This window comes from Sceloporus occidentalis, unplaced genomic scaffold (genome assembly GCF_023333645.1).
Source record: "Sceloporus occidentalis isolate IW3139 unplaced genomic scaffold, rSceOcc1.0.p SCAF_47, whole genome shotgun sequence".
In the NCBI taxonomy this organism is placed as follows: Eukaryota; Metazoa; Chordata; class Lepidosauria; order Squamata; family Phrynosomatidae; genus Sceloporus; species Sceloporus occidentalis.
The window spans coordinates 2850398-2871769 of NW_028317027.1; the positions used below are offsets into that span (position 1 = coordinate 2850398).

Sequence of the window (21372 nt, forward strand, 5' to 3'; positions counted from 1 at the left end):
GCTTTATACGCGCAGACAGCTGTACCTTGTAAAGGCCCACAACCACTGAGCAAGAAGGACAGCTTGCTGCCACATACACAGATGGACTGCATGGCTGTCCACACCACGGACTTGGTTAAGTAGCAATAATGTTCCAATCAAAGCCTCCTTTTAACCATGGGATTATAAAGAGGCCACGCCAACGGCATTCTCAAGTATTAATGTAAGCTTCAGCTCCCCGTCTATTTTTATTTACTAATGAAAGCTATAATAACCATGTCTCGGTGTCATGCCATATATTGTATATATTTCCACAGTTTACATAAAAAAGTCAGTGTCCTATGAAAATTAGGAAAAAACATATAAAACGCTGGATAGGACTGTGATATAAAAGTTGTTTCTGTAAGGTTTCACGTCATAGCATAAATAATATTAAATTCACATAGAAGAAGCCAGCCTTAGGGATTATGTTTTCAGGGTCCTGATATATCAGCAGAAGTAAAATTGAGATGGCTACAATACGAAAAAACGATATTAATCCGAAGTATAAGTGTGAGTTTAATGTACTTCTATAATTATAAATATCTTTATTTATTCTATTATATTGTAGTAAATAACTACCAAACATTCCATTTCTGTGACCATTTTGATTAGTTAGGGGCCTATGGGTGTTTCTTAGTAAAGGGATTGAAGAGATGGAATAATGTATTCAGGAGCTGGTATTTTTTTAAATATAAAATCCAAGGATTTCAGCTACTCACTGTGTTCTGTTCACTTCAGCATTTGCAATTGCGCTGATGAAAGGCACAATCTTGCCATAATGTAAAAAGAGCCGGACCAGAGGTATTGCCGCTTCCTGTTTTTCTCTGCAGATTTCACCCAACACATGTGCAGCAGATGCTGAGACAGGCTGGAGATAGGTGAGGGGAAAAGGCCCTTATTAGATTTTGCGCTGACAGAATAAAAGCACAAAGGGAGATAAAAGCAGATTGTTCTCTAACTTGCAACTTGTTGATCTGTATATGGGACATGGACAGGGGCCAAACAATGTGATCCTTTCAGATATAATGATAGGCTAAACTACGATAAGTATATCAAACTGGGTGCTTCTTGCTGTACGATAATGGGGCAAATATCTACGTACAAATGCATTACAAGAAAAACACACATCAGAGGAACACTACGTCCATGAGAAAGACATGCATGTTCTAGGAGCTTGTGATCTGATCCACAGTGAACTATCCTTTGTCCCATCTATGGGCATCATTATAAGTTTGAGATGCAAGTAAAGTCCTGGGCTATGTCATTCACAGACCAGTGTACTATCCTTGGAAAATACCATACCTCTGAGGAATCCTGTTGCAAAACCACGTTTGTCACAATTCAATAATTGACAGACCCATGTGTTTGAAACCACCATGTGCATTTGCATTGCCCAACAGTAGGTTGAGGGAAAGCTAATCTGCTAATTAGGGGTAAGGACCATCACTTGAAGGACTAAGGCAACAGGGGAAAGCTAGCTAGATGATTCATTTAACTTAGGATAGAAATTACGAATGAGCCTCAGCTTTCTTGCCATAATTCTGATATAAGGTCCGAAACTGGGATAGGTGCTTAGAGGGCACTAGCATACCTAAATTTTACAGTCAGGTAGCTGTATAGTGTATGGGGACAAAATGGCTCATAAGAATGCATTATATGCAAAATCATAAGCATTTTTGGGAACTTCCCAAAGCCGGCTAACATAGAGGTCTTATTCTCCTGCTCCTTTAAAGAAAGGGGTGTAGTTATGAAAATGGGGTGTTAAATATGGGACAGGGGTGGCCCCAGTTAGACCTTGAAAGGCTGGGGAGTGGGTGGAACCTAGACATGAAGTGGACGTGACCCCTAATGGAGATCGAGGACACTAGGTAGAGAGGCAGAGCAAAAACCCATGCAAGAGCTTCCAGCTTTTTTTACACAAATTGTACTTTGGGTATAAATTTATAGCTCCAGGTATACGTCACTATCAAACACCACCCTAATATGTGTTCAACAACATCTCTCGAGTACAGTGATACCACCCATGCATGGGTTTGACTGCTGTTTGGGGTTAAAAGGCCACATTTGGGAAGTGCGCTTTTTTCCCCCTATTTTGGTCAGTCTGTGCCTATGCCCTATCTTTGAGCCCGGCCACTACAATTTACCCCATCAAACCATATATTTTTGAAAACTAGACACCCCAAGGTACTTAAAATGGTAGTATTTAACCCTTTCCATGCATCAGATTCTACCACCAGCCTTTGCCACACTTTGTGGTAGTATTTTTTTTGGTATTTTTTTCACACAAATTGTACTTTGGGTATAAATTTATACTATCAAAAAACACCCCAATTCCTTTTTTTTATTTTATTTTTTTAATATTTTACTAATCACATAGTGATTAGAAAGCTGGGCTCCATTGACTTGTATGGTTGAATGCAGTATCTGTATTTAACCTGCAAGTGGAGCCAGAGTTCTCAAGAGGGTCTGGAGACCATCTAGCGAACTTTTTCAACTTTATTATTTTTTTTTACAGGGCGGCCGCCATCTTGCGGATGGTTAAGATCACCGGCAGCGGCGGCTGTGACCGTTCTCCGGAGCGGTCACAGCCCATCCTGGGGTAAGTGTTTGGTGTCACGGAATGCCTCCTGATCGAGGCATTCCAGCAACACCATTTAAGTTTAGGAGGTGATCGTTGATCGCCTCCTAAACATTTTTAAAACGGGCGTCTGCCGCCATACAATGTATGGCGGATGTTGACGCCCCGGGGAGGGGCCAGACATGGCCCATGATGCCGATCTCGGAGTTGCTGGATGCCTCGACATTGAGGCATTACAGCAACACCGTTTAAGCTAAGAAAGTGATCGTTGATCGTTTTCTAAGCTTGTTTAAGTCTCATGACGTGTCAGGCACGTCATAGGTCGTTAAGTGACCGTTTTGCATGACGCGCCTGACCCGGCAATAGACGTTAATGGGGTTAACCCAGCAATGTCTAACAAACAGGATACATGCCATCTGTTTCTGAGCTGGGTGTGTCTTTACATTATCACACAGAAATTAGTGATAATACGCTTTGTGGTAAGCAGGCAAGAAAACCACAAAGGTTCACACTTTACCAGGGTGAGGAAGTAGAAATCATCCCACCCACATTATGTACACCAAGTACTTTACCTCAACATCTCCAGAGTTTAACACAAGGTCTCTGAGAGGGCTGTAGTAGTCGCTGGAAAAAACATGATCCTCTGTGTAAACCACATTTAACCTCAGTGAGCCTAGGTCTTCTGGCTTCCCTGACTTGCCATTGTCTCTGGGCTGGAGTAAGTACCTAAAAAAGGAAATATAAACATTAAATTGCACTTTAACAACAGAACTATGGTTCCAACCAATTTGTGATCTCAGCATGTCATCAGTGGCGTATTTAGGTTGCGTGCTGCCCTAGGCCTGACCCAGGGCAGTGGCTATGCGGTCTACCTCTCCTACCTCTGTGGCATATTCCTCTTTATGATGTCTTATGTCAGGTACTTATGCCAGGTAGCACAGATCCTAATAATGTAATGAGCCTGTTACAGGGGAGATCTCTGGTGTTCTGAACGAGTTCATTTAGCACAGGCACACCGAGAGAGCTTGATCACCAAACTGGAGGATCTAGGTGCACGCTAAAGAAGTACACACGTTATGTGAACCTACAGTAGCAGGGCAAAAGCTAGCTGTAGTGAAGACAGAGCTCTGCGTGAGGTAACAGGGAAAGCGCGAGTGTATGGTGCTACTTTGTGTTAGTGTAAGGTGTTGGAGCGTGTGTGAGTGTATGACGTTAACATTTGTGTCAGCATTTGGTTAATGTGTGTGTTAGAATTTTGTGTTAGTATGTGTATGTGGGTACGTGTTAGCTTGAGTGTGTATGTATATTAGTGTATGGTGTTACCATGAGTGTGTCAGCGTATAGCTCTAGCGTGTCAGGAGTAAGCCTAGGGTTTGTGGCGCAAGGGACATAGTGTTGGAAAGTTTACGTGTTAGTTTGTGCATCTGTCTTAGTTATGGGGCAACAAAGAAATACTACATCCAGGAACCCCTAACTTAGGGCTCACTTCCTGGGAGTATATGTGCCTATTTTACTAGCTAGCCTAATGTATGCCACTGGGTGCCATAAGCAAAGAAACAGTCCAGTCAGGATTTAGAATTATTAAAGAGAACATTGAGGATCCACCAGCTAAAACCATTATTTAAACCCATACTAAAAACATGTGGCAGTTGAGAGGGTACGTGATGACTCACTCACAAATCCCGTGTGAATTGAACTGCAAACACTCACGTTAGTAAATAAACCACACTAGCTCTCATTATCAAAGCTGAATTTTCACACAATATGGGGTTTATATATAAAAGGCAATTCTGGTTGAACATGGTAGGAGCAGTACAGTCACCATAGCAAACAGCAGAATATTTATTGTTTTACATTTATCATTTCGCACCTGAAATGTTCTTCATAGAAAACCTGTATGTTTCATATTTTCTTATTCATCAGAGAATGGAAAAAAAATAATTAAAATAACACAAGTTGCACTAAATGACAAAAAAAATTTTCAAATGCCAGTACTGAAATAAACACTATTCCTGTTGAAAGCCAACAGTCGTCTAAGAACACTTTAGTGGTAAATCCCCAAATTACTTAAGCGTAGACTGCACTCAGCAACAAAACACATCACTAATGTGAAGGCCGTAGAAGTGCCCTACACAGACTGCCACCAACACCACCATACGTATTACATCCAACACCACCATATGTATTACATCCATCAGTGTGATGGTGCCTTGGTAAACCAGAATGTTAGTCTCAATGCAGCAATCCACCTTAGTCTAGGAATTCTGTTCTGCCACAGTGAGTAGACAAGCTAAGACAAGAGGGATGGCAGCTGGGTCGGTGCAGAACAGCCATGTATTATGTATAGTAAGCATTCCCAGAAGGCACTAAACCAACAAGTGTAGCATTCTATCAGAGATGATAAAGGGTGTACCTTTTGCTACTACCATCTCAACATATCCCAACATGACTACACATGTCATATGAATAGCACAAGCTATTCTCCTTAAATCCATTTTCTGTTTTATTGCGTTACATTGGGGTTTTATAGGCTTTAGGTACATGCTCAACAGTCACATTTTGTATTTTCTTCAGAGCAGATGATAATATAATGGGAGGGTTCTAAAATCCAGTCATGCGGTTCAGAAAGTTTAATGAAGCCTTATCATAAATATACCTTATATTGGCACTTTGAGTGAGAAAAGGTCCTCACATATTTTTGATAGGCTGCATATTGTGACATACTGTGATCCTGGGAAATCCTGTTGAACTGGACACATAGGGGTAATATTTACTAACCCCTAGAGGCTTGAAGGTTGGATAAAGTCCTACTTGAAAATTCACTAAAGCCAACTCACATTAGCATACACAAAATCACCCTCAATCCACATTTTCTCGCCTGCAGGACATTCAATTTGATTCAAGTAGAAAAAAAGCAACTTCCAGATTCCCCATTAACCTGTGAGTTGTTTGGCGACTTCTGCGTCAACCCCCCACTTTCCTGCCACAAACATACATTTATTTAATAAATATACACAAAAAACAGAATGGGGCAGGGGGCTAATTAATTCAACCAAGGAGGTATTATAGTCTCTTTGCGCAGGTGGGGGTTAAAAGAAAAAAAAATACAATTTGGGAGGCACAAACCCCGTGTATAACAGGTTGAACTAAATGCTCCATTTTATTATTTATTCACTCATTATTTAAATTTATTGAGTGATATTTTAGGGGGTTACTACATTTTCAGTAGTTTCGGTGACCACACAGGCAAAACTTACAAAATTTAAAGGAAGAGTTTAATATCCCTAACACCCCCATTAAAGAAGAATGCATTAAAGTACATATGATGACTGAAGTGCCCCTTTAAAGTCTCTCATTTTTGCTACATACACCTTTGTGCTTTTACACAGTTCAGATGATATATTACAAAATATTATATATATAATATCTCCTCCCTTTGTTAAATGCACTTAAAGCTGTGTACGTGCCGGTTGGAATTAATGGTTACACTGCATAAAAAAAGCACTTGAAAGTAATCAACTAAAGTATTTACTTTTCAGTCCATTGATTGTGGGAAAATACTTAATTTTAGGATGGGTCTAAAAGGATTAATGGAAAGGCGAGGAACAGAATATAACAAATAAACAGTCACAACCTATTTTAATCCATGACATGTACAGACTTTATTACATAATCTACGTGGTTCTTTCTTAACGCATGTTTTATCCCCTAAGTAATTAGCAATGTAAAAAGTGTACAAGTATTATTTCCAAAATAGCATTAACAGGTTCTTCTTAAGAAGTTTGTATATAAATATGTCCTAGAGGGGCTGGCAGAACGTCGAGAGGAGCGGTCACGAGTAGCTAGGAGTAAGGACATGTAAAGGTATTATGCAAGGTGAGGACATATTCTAGAAAGTAAGAGTTTTAGAAAGTAAGTCTCAGTACTTGAGGTCCAAAATGCTGGCAATTCTTTCATACAATTTAGTATTAACATCTGCACATCCAAGCAGTACAAATAACTAAATAGTTACAGTTAAAGGAGCGGTTAGTTTGCATCAAATGTTTTTTGACCACCAAGGCTATCGTCTATGTACTGGCTTGAGCTTGGTAATATAGACATGAATAACATCACAAATTTACCATAATACAATTACATTGACATACCAAGCATCATAGCAGTTGGACTGGCGTAGAACTTTCAGTGGAATCTTCAGTTCTCCAAGAAATTCGTCACCAAATTTGAGATTACTGGCATTCCACAGGTCAACTCTGAAAAAGAAGTGGTGGTTATCTGTTATTTTTTTATTTTTTTTATTTATTTAAGCATATTCAGTAGACAGACAACACATCTGTTTATGTACACCCGTTATAATAGTAAGGCTGTGGAAATTATGGGCATTAAATTATAGCATGATTTGTTATATTGACAAATAAGAGGATGGTGGCTGTTTTGTAGTATATGCGCAAATATCCACTCTCCATGCTGTGACTGGCAAGGATGACAACACTCAAGGTCAACAATAACCAATCACTAGTGACACATGTGCATGACTAAATGTGTGAGGAGAAGCTTATTGGGGTTAGCCCTTCCCTTTAGTGAATAACTATAGGATCTGTAGCAACATCACCCTCAATGAATTCATTTCAGTGAAAATTAAATTATAAATAGTTTTGGATGCTATTTACCCAATTCTAGACGGCAACATTAAAATTGGGGTGTCTGGATAAGATAATAGATCAGTTTGACATTCATATCAAGTATGGAGGAAAAAAAAAAAAATCACTTCTACCAACCTAATCTCCATCTTGTCCACATCATCTTCTTCAATTTCAAAATGGGACTTCTTGTTGTAACTACTTGGCTTGGTCACCTAAGAAGGAAAAAAGGTTCTAAGCAGCGAAAGCAGTATAAAATTATCAAGACTTCAACTAAAAAGAATTTTAATTTGTTTACGTAGATGTAATAACATATATGAAACAAAAAAAGCAGACATTCAGATCACGAAGTCTGTGGTTACCAAGCTTGTTTTATCATATGTATTATCTACATTCATTCACTCCTCCTCCTCATCACAGCTGGCCTTTTCACTAGCATAAGCACCCACAGCCTTCTAATAGGCCAAGGAGGATTTCATCTGCATGTTTGTACCAATATTTGTGATCACCCTGTATTCGGCAATGCCTGTCAAGACTGTACACTCTATGGGGCAGAGACAACCTTTCCAAATCCACTTGCACCTATTACACCCCCATCAAAATATATGAAGACTATTGTTACTATTGTTGCGTCTTACTAAAAATATCCATACTTATACACCATTTGCCATACCTTTCTTCTCTAATACAGTTAATGATTTGGAGAAAGCTGTCAACTGTAAACCAAGAAATTGAAAACAAGCTTTTTAGCTTGTTCTCCATAAGTTCAAAAATAGATTTACAGATACACAGCCTACAGAAAGTCCTAATAGAATTGAAATCTACAGACACATTCAGCTTGTGCCAACACACAGAGCACTTTAGTGTTTACTTACACACGTGCCAATAAACTGGTTGATAAGATATAGCACACATCTTGCAATTTATTATTATTTATTAGCACTAAAACTGCATTTGGCACATTAACTGAGCCGGAAAAAAAAATCTATTTTAAAAAGAGAACATAACAGGGGTGATGCAGATCTTTTCCCCAAAGACTAAAATAATGCTTTCAGGTTTGGGTTGTTTTTTTAAAATGAAACAGTAAAGAAGAGCTTAGTGTACCACACCCAAGACAGGACCCGCAAAAAAGGTGTTTCAGTGAAAACCGAAACTACAGAAAACCACTGGTCCTTTTGAACTATGGGAAACCATGGTCCTTAACTCGGGTGGAGCTGTGGTTGTTTTTCTCTTATTTGAGTTTAGGAGGGTTGTTGATGCAATGACATTTCAATTTTGTTAAAAGTCTCTTCATGCTTAGCCACGGAAGACATCAAAGAAAGCATATTTTGTTGAAACTGCATCTGGAACACTTTCCCCTGCAATATTCACTGAGCCAGCACAGGGCCCAGGCAGCAGATGCTTTTAGCCAAACACACCACGTGCAAGCGAAGTAGCTCGGCGGTGAGGAAAGGTGCAAATGAATATGGTGACCATTCAACTATAATTTGTGTACCTTTACATTTGCCTTGCAGACACTACTGTTCACTATATTTACCATAGTGAGTAAGTGACATGCACCCATACATTTTATACTATGTCATGTTCATATGGTGAGGGGAGTGGATGGCATACAACACTATGATGACACAGGGTAAAGTGCTGTCCCGTCAAAGGGCTCAGCTGAGGCTTACAGTTTGTTAAGAAGACATCTGGGAAATAAAGGTCCCGTGTAACCTGCCAAATATTCAATAATATTGTGTTTCATTCACCCGCCACACCCAGTGAAATACCTCAAAATAAAACACTTCATCAAACTGTGGGTTGTTGGTCTTCTTCCGGACTTTAGTCTTCTTAGCTTCAGATCTGTCAAAAGAACAGCGAAAAAAAATTAATCTAATGTAAAATGATGTCACAAAAAGTGGTTGGTTTTCACATGGTTACATGATTCTGCAATCAAAGCACCCTAACTGGAAATCTGGAAGAGATCAAGCAATGTACTTGAACAGGGAATGTTGACAACTTTTAAGGGATGCTTCAGCCAAAGAGACACAATTTAAATTATTGTTTTGTTCCCTTGCAAATGTTTCAGCAGAAACCCAACTATTTTTTGCCCTATCTCCTTTGTCCCCCAAGCTCCTTGGGCCAAACACATCTTACGCCTGGCTGTGCGCACATGTACATAACTCATTGCTCTTGGGGCTAGCCAGCTTGTAACAATACACCTCATATCTTTTATTGGTGAGGTTTCAAAGGTTATTAGACTGACATTTTAATGTTAAAAATTGCATTTTTAATTCATATACTCTCTAAACATTCATCTGAACAAATCAACATTCTGTGTACATACCGTGATGGCCCAATTAACGTGACAGTGGCATAAGGATCACATTGACCATTGACGATAGGCAGTCCCTGGCATTCTAACACTCTGTAACAAAACAAAAAAAACATTAGTACAAATGTAAATGTATAATAGAACACATTATAATTAGAAGTAACATTAACTATACTAGAAAGTAAATACAAACACAAGCAAGATGGTGCATACATTGTACATGAAAATGAATGAAAAACAAATAATTTGGGACAAGAGCCTAAACAGCTTACTATAAACTCAAAAATAAAGATGGCACAGAAAACATTTTAAATTGTCTGTGTGTCAAGAAACCACGTTTAGTTCATTGCATTCCCACCTACATCCTGTAAGCCTTCTATGCTGCTATTATCTTTTATTTACATATCACAGACAGGTTACACAGGGCTTTTCACAATATATATATATATATATTTAAGGGCAATGTCGAGACGGGAATGTCGCGACGAGAATTGACAGACAAACCAATACATTTGGTAGAGAGGGCCCCGCTCGCATGCTTGTAATTTGAGGGAATGAGGTGAGGAGAAACAAAACATAAGGAGAAAGATAAGTTCTAGCTTCCAAAGATTGTATGCTTCTCGGAAGAGGTGGGTTTTGAGATTGTTCTTGAATATTAAAAGCGAGGCTGTAAGCAGGTTCCAGGGGTATGGGGCAGCAAGAGTGAAGTCTTGTAAGCATGAAAAGGAAGAGGTGATACGTGAGAAGGAAAGCCTTAGCCTACGCGAAGAACATAAGGATCAGGGAGGGGAGTATTTTGTATACAGTATATGGAGGAACAGTGTTATGGAGAGCTTTATTTTTATAATGTAATCCTTGATGTCATAAGGAGCCAGTGAAGGGGCTTCAGAGAGTCGGGGAAGCAGAAGAAGATGTAGCAGTTTATTGTCTCCTACCATCCAACTAAAAGTAAAAAAATAAACAAATACAAAACCCACATATAATAAACACAACATCAAAGAGAAAGGAATATTCAAAATCTTCAAGATTAGAAAATACTAGAAGAAAGCTTATTCAAAGTTAATTTCCCTCATGGCACAACATGACTGTGTGAGGTCTGGGGGAAACGCAAGTGGTTGCTCGCCAGAGATTTATGTTATATTTTACTAATAGGAATCTGCTACATCTCTTTTAATGGCTGGTCGCATCCTTCACCAGTGCCTTTTTTCCCCTGTCCCTCGGGTGTATTGCTCACTGTGTGTGCCGGTTAAGTCCTTGTGGAAGCATTTTGACAAGTGGGGCCGGGAACTCTCCATTACAAATCGCTGCTATAAATAAAAGAAAAAGCAGCTTTTTTGTTTGATTAACATCTGGAGATACAGAAGAGAAAATCACATCAGAAGCCGCTGAGCAGCAAACCTTTAAAGGCAACATTTCTTAGAGGAAGAAAATAAGCTTTCCGTATATAAAGCTTATCTAATAACATTAACTCATACTAGTGAATGCTGTATTACACAGGACTTCACTTCTAAAAATGTCAACCTTTTCTGGAGACCAAAATACTATGCTGCATAACATAATATTTTATTATTTTCATACACTTTAGGGTACAGCGATACAGCCTACAGTAAGTAAATCATTTAACTTGATCATGGCTGTTACAGTTTATATGGTGCAATGTACAGGACATAAAACAGAACGCCTTGATCCAAACAATACAGTTAATGTATCACAAAGCATTCTTTGCTTTGTGAAAAGAGTACTAAGAGTACTTAACATGAGTTGCCCATGCATGCTAGCGGTCGTTGCCTATCACTGAAATCCATGACTGATAGGGACTCTGGAATACTTGAAGCCTCAAAGTCCTGCAGTGGTCCTGACTAGTCTTACAAAACACCCTTAGATCCTTGATTATTACCAGTCGATAATTATTGTGCTAACTCTGCTGGTATGAAGCTGACATGTCATCCTATGGACCAGACGTATCATTCAGTCTTATCAACTGTTGGGTGTAATTGCATAAAGAAAGAGAACAGAACACCGCACAACCAAATCACTCACAGACAAGGGTTGCCCTCTCTCTGTAAAGGCTCAGGAAATCAGTGCAGCATAATGTACCTATTCTGATGAAAGGAGTTAAAAGTGGTGCAAGCAATGGAATATCCATGCTGATAATGTATACTACTTGCCCTGCTCTGGGACAGGGAAACAGTGGAAATATGCTGCCTGTCAAGGTAAGATGTAAAGCATGATGGCAGTATAGTTTTATTTGATAGAGCTCAAACTGTGTGCATGTGTGTGAATTATGTATCTATTCACTTTTCATCTTCCAAACCAACATAAGCGATTAGAAAGGCCTGAGGTCCATGTGGTCAAACCATGCACATCCACCACTAAGCATGGTCAGCAATCGCCAAGTGACTTGCCAATCCATTATTTCTGTGCCCTGCTGAAGGCCCAGTTGTTGCCCAGGCCAAACACTAACAAGGCATCAATTTTACAGTTCCCTCTTTAATAATAGGGGTATTTTGGTGACATGAAATAAGATGAAAATTGAGAATCAGTAGATAAAGCAATAGATTTTATCTATATAATAAAATATACAGGGAATAATAAAACAATGCTATTTTTCTGCAAATATTCACCAAGGTATTTGCAATTTCCGAATCAGTAGAAACTGTCTCGACCTTGTGTGCTATTTCAGTATTACCTTCCAATATGGAAACATACTGTAGCCTGGTTTCATTGTCAGGAACCTGTCACCATCTAGGGTTTGAATAACTCTCAGTGAAATAATATATTTAATTTCTGTTTTAAATACACTTGCTCTGCCATGTATATTTTAGCGTACCAAGATGACAAATCAATGACAAATACTTGCTGGCTGATCGTTCTACGTCAGACCTCCTCCAGAAACATAGTGTATCATGGTGTGTCAACGCCGTATTGCTGGAGGAGGTAGTCAGCACAGACCCCGGGGAAATCAAACACATATAATGTACTGTGTAGGATTTGCAGGTTAAACCGATGGAAGACAAAAGGGCTTTGAGCAGGAAGCAGCAGGTACTTTAAATCAAGCTGGCAATCTGGGTATGACTCACCAGTCTACGCAAGAACTTACTCGAACATTCACGCATACTAAAAATAAATAAGAAGAAATGGAATAAAAGGTAAAGTGCCACAAAACCTGTATTAAAGAGAGCGATCGAGAGGGAGGATATTTAATTACATCCTTTGACGCTATACCACTTGCGTCAAACTGATGGTATCCTGGTCATATATTTTTGTGAAAACTTACAACAAACAAAAAAAACTTTTCTTCTAAATTGACATTAACACTTCTCACTTGGTGAGTCTTTGCCTTGTGCATAGGCCACACACAATAAATTATATTTAGGATGTAGTCCTTTTACTGCAATCATCCAACATCACCATACAGAGCATGAAAAAAGCAAGAATTTAAGCAGTGGAACAAAAGGTTGCCAATTTGAGTTAAATATACTGATTCTGACTTAGCATCTGGTACTCTTGTAGCTATATCACTACTAGGGACCTAAAGGTCACACTAAAGCCACAGCAGTAAAAACAGCACTGCATGTGCCGTGGGTCCAGCTGAAGGCCACACGCTTCTGCTTGGTTCATTCACTAGTTATTTTGTTCTTACTTTTTAATGAATCCAATACAGACTACGGCACCAGAACGGCATCGTACTGTTACATGGGCTTCCTGGACGGTTCTCCACCTAAAGATAGGGGCCCTATAGGATTCAATAGAATGTACGTCGATAAGACTCCAACACAAAAGGGTAACAGCACGTGACTTCAAAGTGTACCGTAATTGACAATTTGAAGCAATTCAACTCTTTGGCATATACTGCATCAACTAAAGTGCTAGCAATTGCATGGATCAAAATATATTTCATCTACATGCAGGTGCAATCAAGCACGATAACACGTTATTTTTTTCATAATATATTATAGCCAAATTCACATGCCAATGTGTGGCAAATGAGATGTTTGCAGGATACACTTTCTGATATATCATACATCATTATCCCACATGACCCATTTGTCTGATGCCATTTCCAGTCTACTAGATGTATGGATACAGTGCCATAAACCAGTTTACAGAGCAGAAGAGTGGGCAATCATCTGTCCAACCCATTATATACAAATGCAATTCTTTATGTAGCCTCAACGTATAATGATTAGTCACGGGCGAGTGGAAAATTTCAGGCTTGGTAATGCAATACTTTGTTTTTGTACTCAGTTTAATTTAGACCTCCTATATAAAATAGTTTGGGTGATTATGCGGAACGGGCTGTGGGCCATCAGCCAGTTTTTTTTTTTCTTCAGAAAAACAAACACATGCATTGTACCTGATCTACATATAAATAGGATTTTTATTAGGTTTAGCTGTATTTGGAAAAGTCAATTTCAAGGAGGCAAGTGCAGAAGGAACAAGTTCTTTGAATAAGAATTTTAACAATGTATCTTAAACTTGCAAAATATCTCTTCCCTTTCTATGCGTTACAAAGGCCAGTATGCATGAGCCAGTGTTTCCTATGATCCTCAGTCAGCAAGCAATAATCAGCTTACCCAGGTGATATCTTTTATTGAGCATCCAAAGATCATCTGAGATTTCATTTTTTACAAATCCGTGTCGGAGGCTACGCATTGTTATCATGAGCTACTACATATCACTCAATAATCTCAGAAGCATGTGAACTAGTAGCAGTAATAAACCAACTGGCATTTCTGCCTCAATGCTGCTACTGAGTAATATAACTAGTGTTTGCATCTATAAAACCTTTATCCTATTACCCCCATGCAGGAAGTAATGTTTCACTCCTATACTGCTTTACACAACTGGAAAGGCCAATAAAGATCGCATATGAGTGATTCCAAAACAAAAAGCCCATTAACATGTGGCCAACAAAAGTGAAGATCACGGGATATGTCGGCATTTGCCAGACATTACTCCCTGTAGCATCACTGCAAGTTTAGTGATGATGTGGTACTTTTGTATAAGTAATTGTAAGTTTCAGAGGTCTGTGATGCTGTACACATGATTGTAGTTCAGTGTGTCTATTAAATTCCCTTTATGTAAAACAAGACACCTTTTCCCGTCATTGTCAATTGAAATATAATAACAAAAATGCTGTGCAGACACTTTTAAATGCAGGTCACCAAGACTGCCACATAAGACGCAGAATAATAATAAAAAAGCTAATCACTATTCCCTTTAATATAGACAAGCCCAGCATTTTGCAGCTCTCTATACCAACCCAAAACTAACATTTCAACCCATTTCTTTCCATGTGACTTTCCCTTTAAGGTCTACAAAATCTCTCACTGGGAATTTCATGACGGTGTAGTTCACAGCAAAATGGGTCATCATTTTTTTGATGACAACGGTTATATTATGTTTGGCATACTGACTTGTTTATCATTGAAACATTTCCTCTACCATACAGCTCCTACTAAAACGTATTTCTTTTGTGATTTTACTAATAATCTGTCCCAGCACGCCAACAAAACTAATCACTTCATTTTACACAGCACACACTGCTGAACTTCCCAGCTTCCAGGTTATGTTAACCTCAGTAATAAAAGTCAGTCATCACGACAGTTCAGGTTGGGACCAGTCTGCACACAGTGTTATTGTCGAACATGCTCTCACCTATAAATACCCTTCAGCAGATGGGGCTGACACTTTGATACCGAGTATTTAGCAAACAAATGTAACACTCATTCACACACTCGTTCTTGCCAGGGAACAAAACACGTGATTTAAAGGGGCACTACAGATGTCATATGTACTTTAATGAATAATATAGCCGAGTGGTCCCTTTAAAATTTTCCCCCTTGCAAATGCACGTGGGGATTCTGCTTGGCTTACAGTAGATGTGATGGGCCAAAAACATCCTCTGTCACTTGTGCCGACGTATTGAATCCCCTGCCAGTTAGTGCCTGTGCTGGCACAGTTGGGGGGCCTTTCTTGCTACTCTGCAACCTTTTCTAAAGGTAAGTGGTTTTTAGCTTTTTTTAGATGGAAAACTACATGTTAAATGATGTATATCAATGTACTTTAACATGCATTATTTGGTATTGTTTGTAACAAAATGCCTTTTGATAAATGCTGCCTCTAAGTAGGAGGGCACCTTTAAGAAAGTACTGTTGGGACACGAACCACATTTTTATTTTTACAATGTGCGAACACATTCCTTTATGACCATCATGCAAGCTGGGTTTTCTAAGGTCAGGCGCATTTTATGACATATCAGGTAAAGTGCACCAGAGAACAGGGTAATTCTGGTAAAGGTTAGAACTGTTGCTTTACAAGCTTGAAACTGAAATTGTTAACTAGAAATTAAATTGAGGGTGACATAGACGCATCAGGTAAACAGCCAATGCTTCTTATTCACGACTGCAGAATCGGTTGACCTAAATTATACTACAATTAAGCTCTCACTAGCATGTGGTTTTCCCTAGAGGATTGATGACTTTTGGCACCACAACTGTACCTTGGAGACTGGCAGTGTTGGCATTTATTGGTCATTAGGCTATTAATTTATAAGTAGAAACTGTTCAGAAAGCTCTGAAAAGACCCCAGTTGAAGAATCCTTCATTGAACCATTCTGAAACTATCTAGTGTTGTGAGAGCAATTCTAGTTCCTGAAAGTCTGGTCATTAAGAGGAGAATCACTAGCTACCGGTGGATCGAAATAAACAAAGGTGGAATCTGGATGTTTTATTGAAATAAAATTTTACATTTTAATCGAGGATGGGACAGTGATAAGATTGCCTAAATAAATATATTCAAACCCCCCCCCCAAAGGACGTGAAAGGCTTTCAATCAACAAATACTTGGAACACACTTGGCCAGACAGAATAATCAGATGTCTAACAAGGACATGAAGTACAGCTGTCATAACACTCAACTAAAAAGATAATCTAAAGGACTACATTTTCAGATTTTCTGAAGATTATATCTAAAGTAGACAGGTGGATAATCATTACTGTATATAAGATGCTTTTGCTAATTTTGATTACGCATGAATGTAAATTTCACTTTTAAGTCAGAGGTCATATTGAGATGCGTGATTATGTGAAGTGATAATTGTCATCTGGCATGCTATGAAAGACTTTACGGGTTTAATATGTATGTGCAGATGATATGATCCATGGCCCCAGGCTCTGCCACTAACAAAGTTAACGGCGCACAGATCTGATTAATGCTCATTTATCACTTATTATGCAGGGATTAACCTTCCAGGAACGTTTGTCTCATTGAGCATTCATGATCACAAGAGAGGAGGGTGAGTTCTGCACTCTAGCACAAATAAGTGGATTAACCCTCAGAACGACACAAGAACCAAAAAACACTTTCTAAAATAAGCCTTCATAGGGCTCACCTTACAGGTTGAATAAGCTGCATTTCACGATAACCAGCAATCCAGCACATAAATCTATACATGGTAGTGCCGCAAAACAGGCTAAAGGATAGAAACGGTTTAAAAATCCTTAAAAGGGGAAAATCCATGGAAGATATATTCTTCCCTTTCAGTATAAATTACATCGCTGTATACAGTCAAGTAGGTTTTATTTAATTTTTTTGAATACACATTTGGCTGCCATTGTTGTCAGTCGCGATATTTTGGGTGACTTTCCCTGCTCAAACCCCACACTCATCTGATTATTTATGGAGAAGCTAACAAAGTCTATTAGTCCATAGACTTTCATTAGTGCGGGGGTCCGACTGGGTGATAACGTCTGAATCATTCTAATGTTTACACCAGGCAGTCAGGGTGTTTGTCTAGAACACATTTGGATGAGATTGCATAGACCAGCTTTAGTTAAGATGGTGCCTGATTGGAAACCAGACATTAAATATTTTATTGTTTTATTTATATTTCACGTGATTTGAGTATTTTAGTGATTTGAGTATTTAAAGAAATAACTACAAAAATTACTTTTAATAGTTTAAATTGTAATGTGTTTAATATTGGCTGATTATTTCCATAGACTAGAAAGAGAGCATGTCTTACCGTGCTGCAAGCTTGTGACAGATCACACCGGTGTCTGTTATCACTTCACTTAGCCTCAGCTCCAAATGCACTTTCCCCTAAAAGCACAGAGAAACAGTCAAAGCTACAAAACAATTCTGAAATAGTTTAAATCAACCCAGTGGCAACCATCAGCTTGAAAACTAGGCTCACATGGGAGTTTTTATTATCCAAGCTAATCTGTCAATACAAATCCCACCACCCCAAAAGAATGATGTAAAAAAAGGTTACAAAGTGTTTTTGTTTCATGCCATGCTGAAAAACATTACTTAAAATATGCATTCAATGCAGCTACTCGATGTTTGCAAAGATATTCAAAGGATTCTATTGTTTTCTTTCCGTCGAAATCCTCATACTGACTGGCACGCCGTACGAACACTAAACATATGATGCAGGCGTCATACTGTTCTCTTAACATATAATATTACAGAGCCAGCGTGAAGACATGGGGGTAGTTGAGCCTCTTTGCATTGCCACCTGAAACTGGTTACTGAATATCCACGTCCCCAAAAGATCAAAATATCTCTTTGCTGCCATTAGAGAGGGATCCGGGCTATACATGTATAAGTGTAGGCATCCATAAGGTATTTTGTTTTCTGTACCGATTTATGGGTAAAGAAAGCAGGAGTACAGGAAGAATTCAAGTGGAGCTCCTAATTTCTCTTCTTATATTTCATGCCTTCAGGCTGTAGAACAGTGATGGCTCTATGACAAATGAGTGCAAGCATGAATTCTAACATTTCAAGATGTATTGGACATGATACACCATATCTGTCTACCTTTCTTTTTATGCTGTCCTATCTCTGTGGCGTTATGCTATTTGGAGACAAAGAAATGACTCAAGATCGAGCTGACAATAACAGACACAAAGATTCTATCAAGCTTTATATTATGAAATTCTAATGGCTTAAGTCCAACATCTGCTTGGTGCATGAAATAGGTAGGTTGCCACATGACGATAACAAATCATGTGCATAACTGACAACGGTATTTTGCTCATGTTTGAAAAGCTTCCATTTGGAATTCTGACAGTGTTAGAAACACAATGAGCTCAATTGCACTAGATCACTACAGAGAAAGAGAGTCAGAAAGAAAAGAAGAAGAGTGAGATTAAAAAAGATAGATTCATTTTGTACACCACAAGTTGTATAAGATTTAAAAAGCACATAGAAAAAAAAATCCCCAAAATATCACAGATTTTGATGTCCTTTACAAAATATTAATTTCATGTGTTTGTGGATTCACTTCCCCTTTAAAAGAGCGTCAAATAAAGCATGAACTTCTGTCTGATTAGTATAGTCTCGGAAGATGGCCTCAGCATGCAGCCAGCATTCTAGATGTAATTGTGCTCTTTAAAGCTGAATTAGCTATGCAGTTACACACATCCAAAAGGCTGAAGGGATAATTAAAAGTGAGGTGCTTCGTGACAGAGCAATTTCAGTTTATACAAGTATGAAAACTCAGAAAGCTATGGGCTGCAAATCCCAGATCAGGTCAAGTAAAAAAATACATTCTAAAATTGTGAAATAGATTGAACATCATATATATATATCTTTTGGGGAGAGCACAATTACCCATAAAAAAAAACCAAAAAAAAACACATCTTTGGCAAGAAGGCAATCGAAATGCCCAATAAATATCCTGATTGTGATGTTTACCACACTGGTTTCAGCACAAAGAGGCCTCTCTAGGATAACAGGGATACTTGACAGGCAACAGATGCTGTAGAAAACCATTTCTCCTTACTCAGGAATCATGTGCATTGGTATTACTCATTTCCTGACACTCCAACATTAGAATTTAAGAATCAGAAAAAAAGCACAAAGTAAGAAAAACTGCATCTCTCTGGCTTGCGGTCGGTGAAGAACCATGGGAGCTCTACGTCAACAAAAAAATGGCAGGCAGCACGTTGGCCACTTCTACCAATGTTTGTGCCATGTAATGTAAGTAAAATGGAAAACCCTGCAACCAAATTGCATGTGGTTGTAGGGACAGGATAATGGGGTCAAGTAAAGGTTTCAATTAAACGTTCATAAGTTCAAAGGTAAAGCTAATAATTTTTTTTTTTTAAATGCTGGATTATGTAACAAGAACATTCTGGGTGTGTTCGCGCTAACACTTTGTTTCACACTGCGCAAAAGGCGGGAAAACGCTGTATAAAAATAGGGCTTAAATTTGGACAAAATTATACCTTTATTGGCTAACTGAAGTATACTGGACTGCAAGCTTTCAAGGCTATCTAGTTCTGTTATTCAGGTTCTCCCTTTGTACAGTTAACACTGTAAAATTCCATCAAAAAAGTTGAAGTTCTTCCTGCTGGTAATTTAAAGTTTTTGGAAGTAAAATCCTTTTTAGACATGCTCATATGGGATGATAAGGCCAAGCAACTCATCCTCTGACTAGAGCAAGGGGCCATAGAGGAACATGAATTTGTAACTAGTTTGTCTGACAAAGGAAACTGGAACAGGAATATACAATGTAGTTAGAACTCATTAACAATGCCCTACAATAATAGGAAAAGACAATGAAAGATTCTCATACAAACGAGAAGTGGCAGGAAATTATACAAGGGACGTTCAAAAGGTTTCCACACTTTAAAAAAAACCAACTATTTATTTCAAAACATTACATCACTTTTCTACATAGTCACCTTCCTTTGCGATGCAGTTTTCCCAGTCGTACTAACTTTTCCCCAGAAGACGGCCAACATCAAACTTCCTGCCGACGGTTCCATCTTCAATTTCTTTGCTACAGGAGATGATGGATGCTTCTACTGCATACTCTGCCACTTGCTTTGGCTCATAAAGGTGAACCCACATTTCATCACCAGTGACTTCTGCAGAAAATCATCACTTTCTGCACGATAACGACCCATACGTCGGGAACAAACGTCTAAGCGCTTGCACTTTTGCTCCTCTGTCAGCTGCTTAGGCACCCACTTTACTGAACTTAAGTCTGTAATGAATCAGGGCATAGGCAGATCCAACACTCACATTCAGCTTTCCTGCAAACTCTTCAACTGTTATTCTTCTGTTTTTGCGAATCAGTTCCAGGGTTCTTTCTTCATTCCCCGTGGTGGTTCCATTAGATGGACGTCCAGAGTGCTCTGCATCCGCCACACCAGTACGGCTATTTTCTAACTTTTAAATCCACTCATAGACGACTCTATGAGAGAGAACTTTATCCCCATACTGAGCACACACGCGAACATGGATTTGTGCTCCCGGCACTCCTTCTGCCCACAAAAAGCATATGACAGAATGCTGTTCCTCTTTGGTGCAATTTATACGTTTCGCAGCCATCTTCACCCCAGGGTGAAAGCTCTTATACTAAACTGCAAGGGCAGCCGGCTTGCCACACAGAACTAGTCACATGACATGCTAAGACACATACTACTCCCGCCACTTTTCGAACGTCCCTCATATATTATATTTATCTATATCTATCCATATATTGTAATGATACAGAATGGTAAAAGTTCACAAGCTTGGTATGTCTTGATCATGGGGGGCTGTGTTATATGTAACCTCAATGAAAATGTGTGGAAGATGCTGATCCAAATTTAAATAAAAACTCAATAACAAAACAAAACGTTTTGCACCTTTTAATGTATTGTATTCTATAGCATACATGCTATAGTGGTTCTATTCACATTCTCTGTCCATCTATAATAGTCTCCTGTACCTGTAGATAGGCTAACAGCTAATTAATCATCTGAATGCCACGAGAGAGCAACGTATTGCAAATGTTATCTGGCATCTCACGTCTAGTT

General features: G+C 38.8%; 1 protein-coding gene across 1 annotated transcript in view; it reads right to left on the reverse strand.

The window, feature by feature from the left end:
- The window catches only part of LOC149289210 (ras GTPase-activating protein 3-like), a 55945-nt gene that overhangs the window by 14544 nt on the left and 20029 nt on the right, over window positions 1-21372 (reverse strand). The window contains exons 4-10 of the mRNA XM_089490848.1: window positions 17583-17659; window positions 9566-9646; window positions 9009-9081; window positions 7375-7451; window positions 6745-6849; window positions 3172-3325; window positions 741-889 (exon numbers count right to left, since the gene is read on the reverse strand). Coding sequence (XP_089346974.1) covers window positions 741-889; window positions 3172-3325; window positions 6745-6849; window positions 7375-7451; window positions 9009-9081; window positions 9566-9646; window positions 17583-17659 — 716 coding nt within the window. The remainder of the gene's footprint in view (window positions 1-740; window positions 890-3171; window positions 3326-6744; window positions 6850-7374; window positions 7452-9008; window positions 9082-9565; window positions 9647-17582; window positions 17660-21372) is intronic.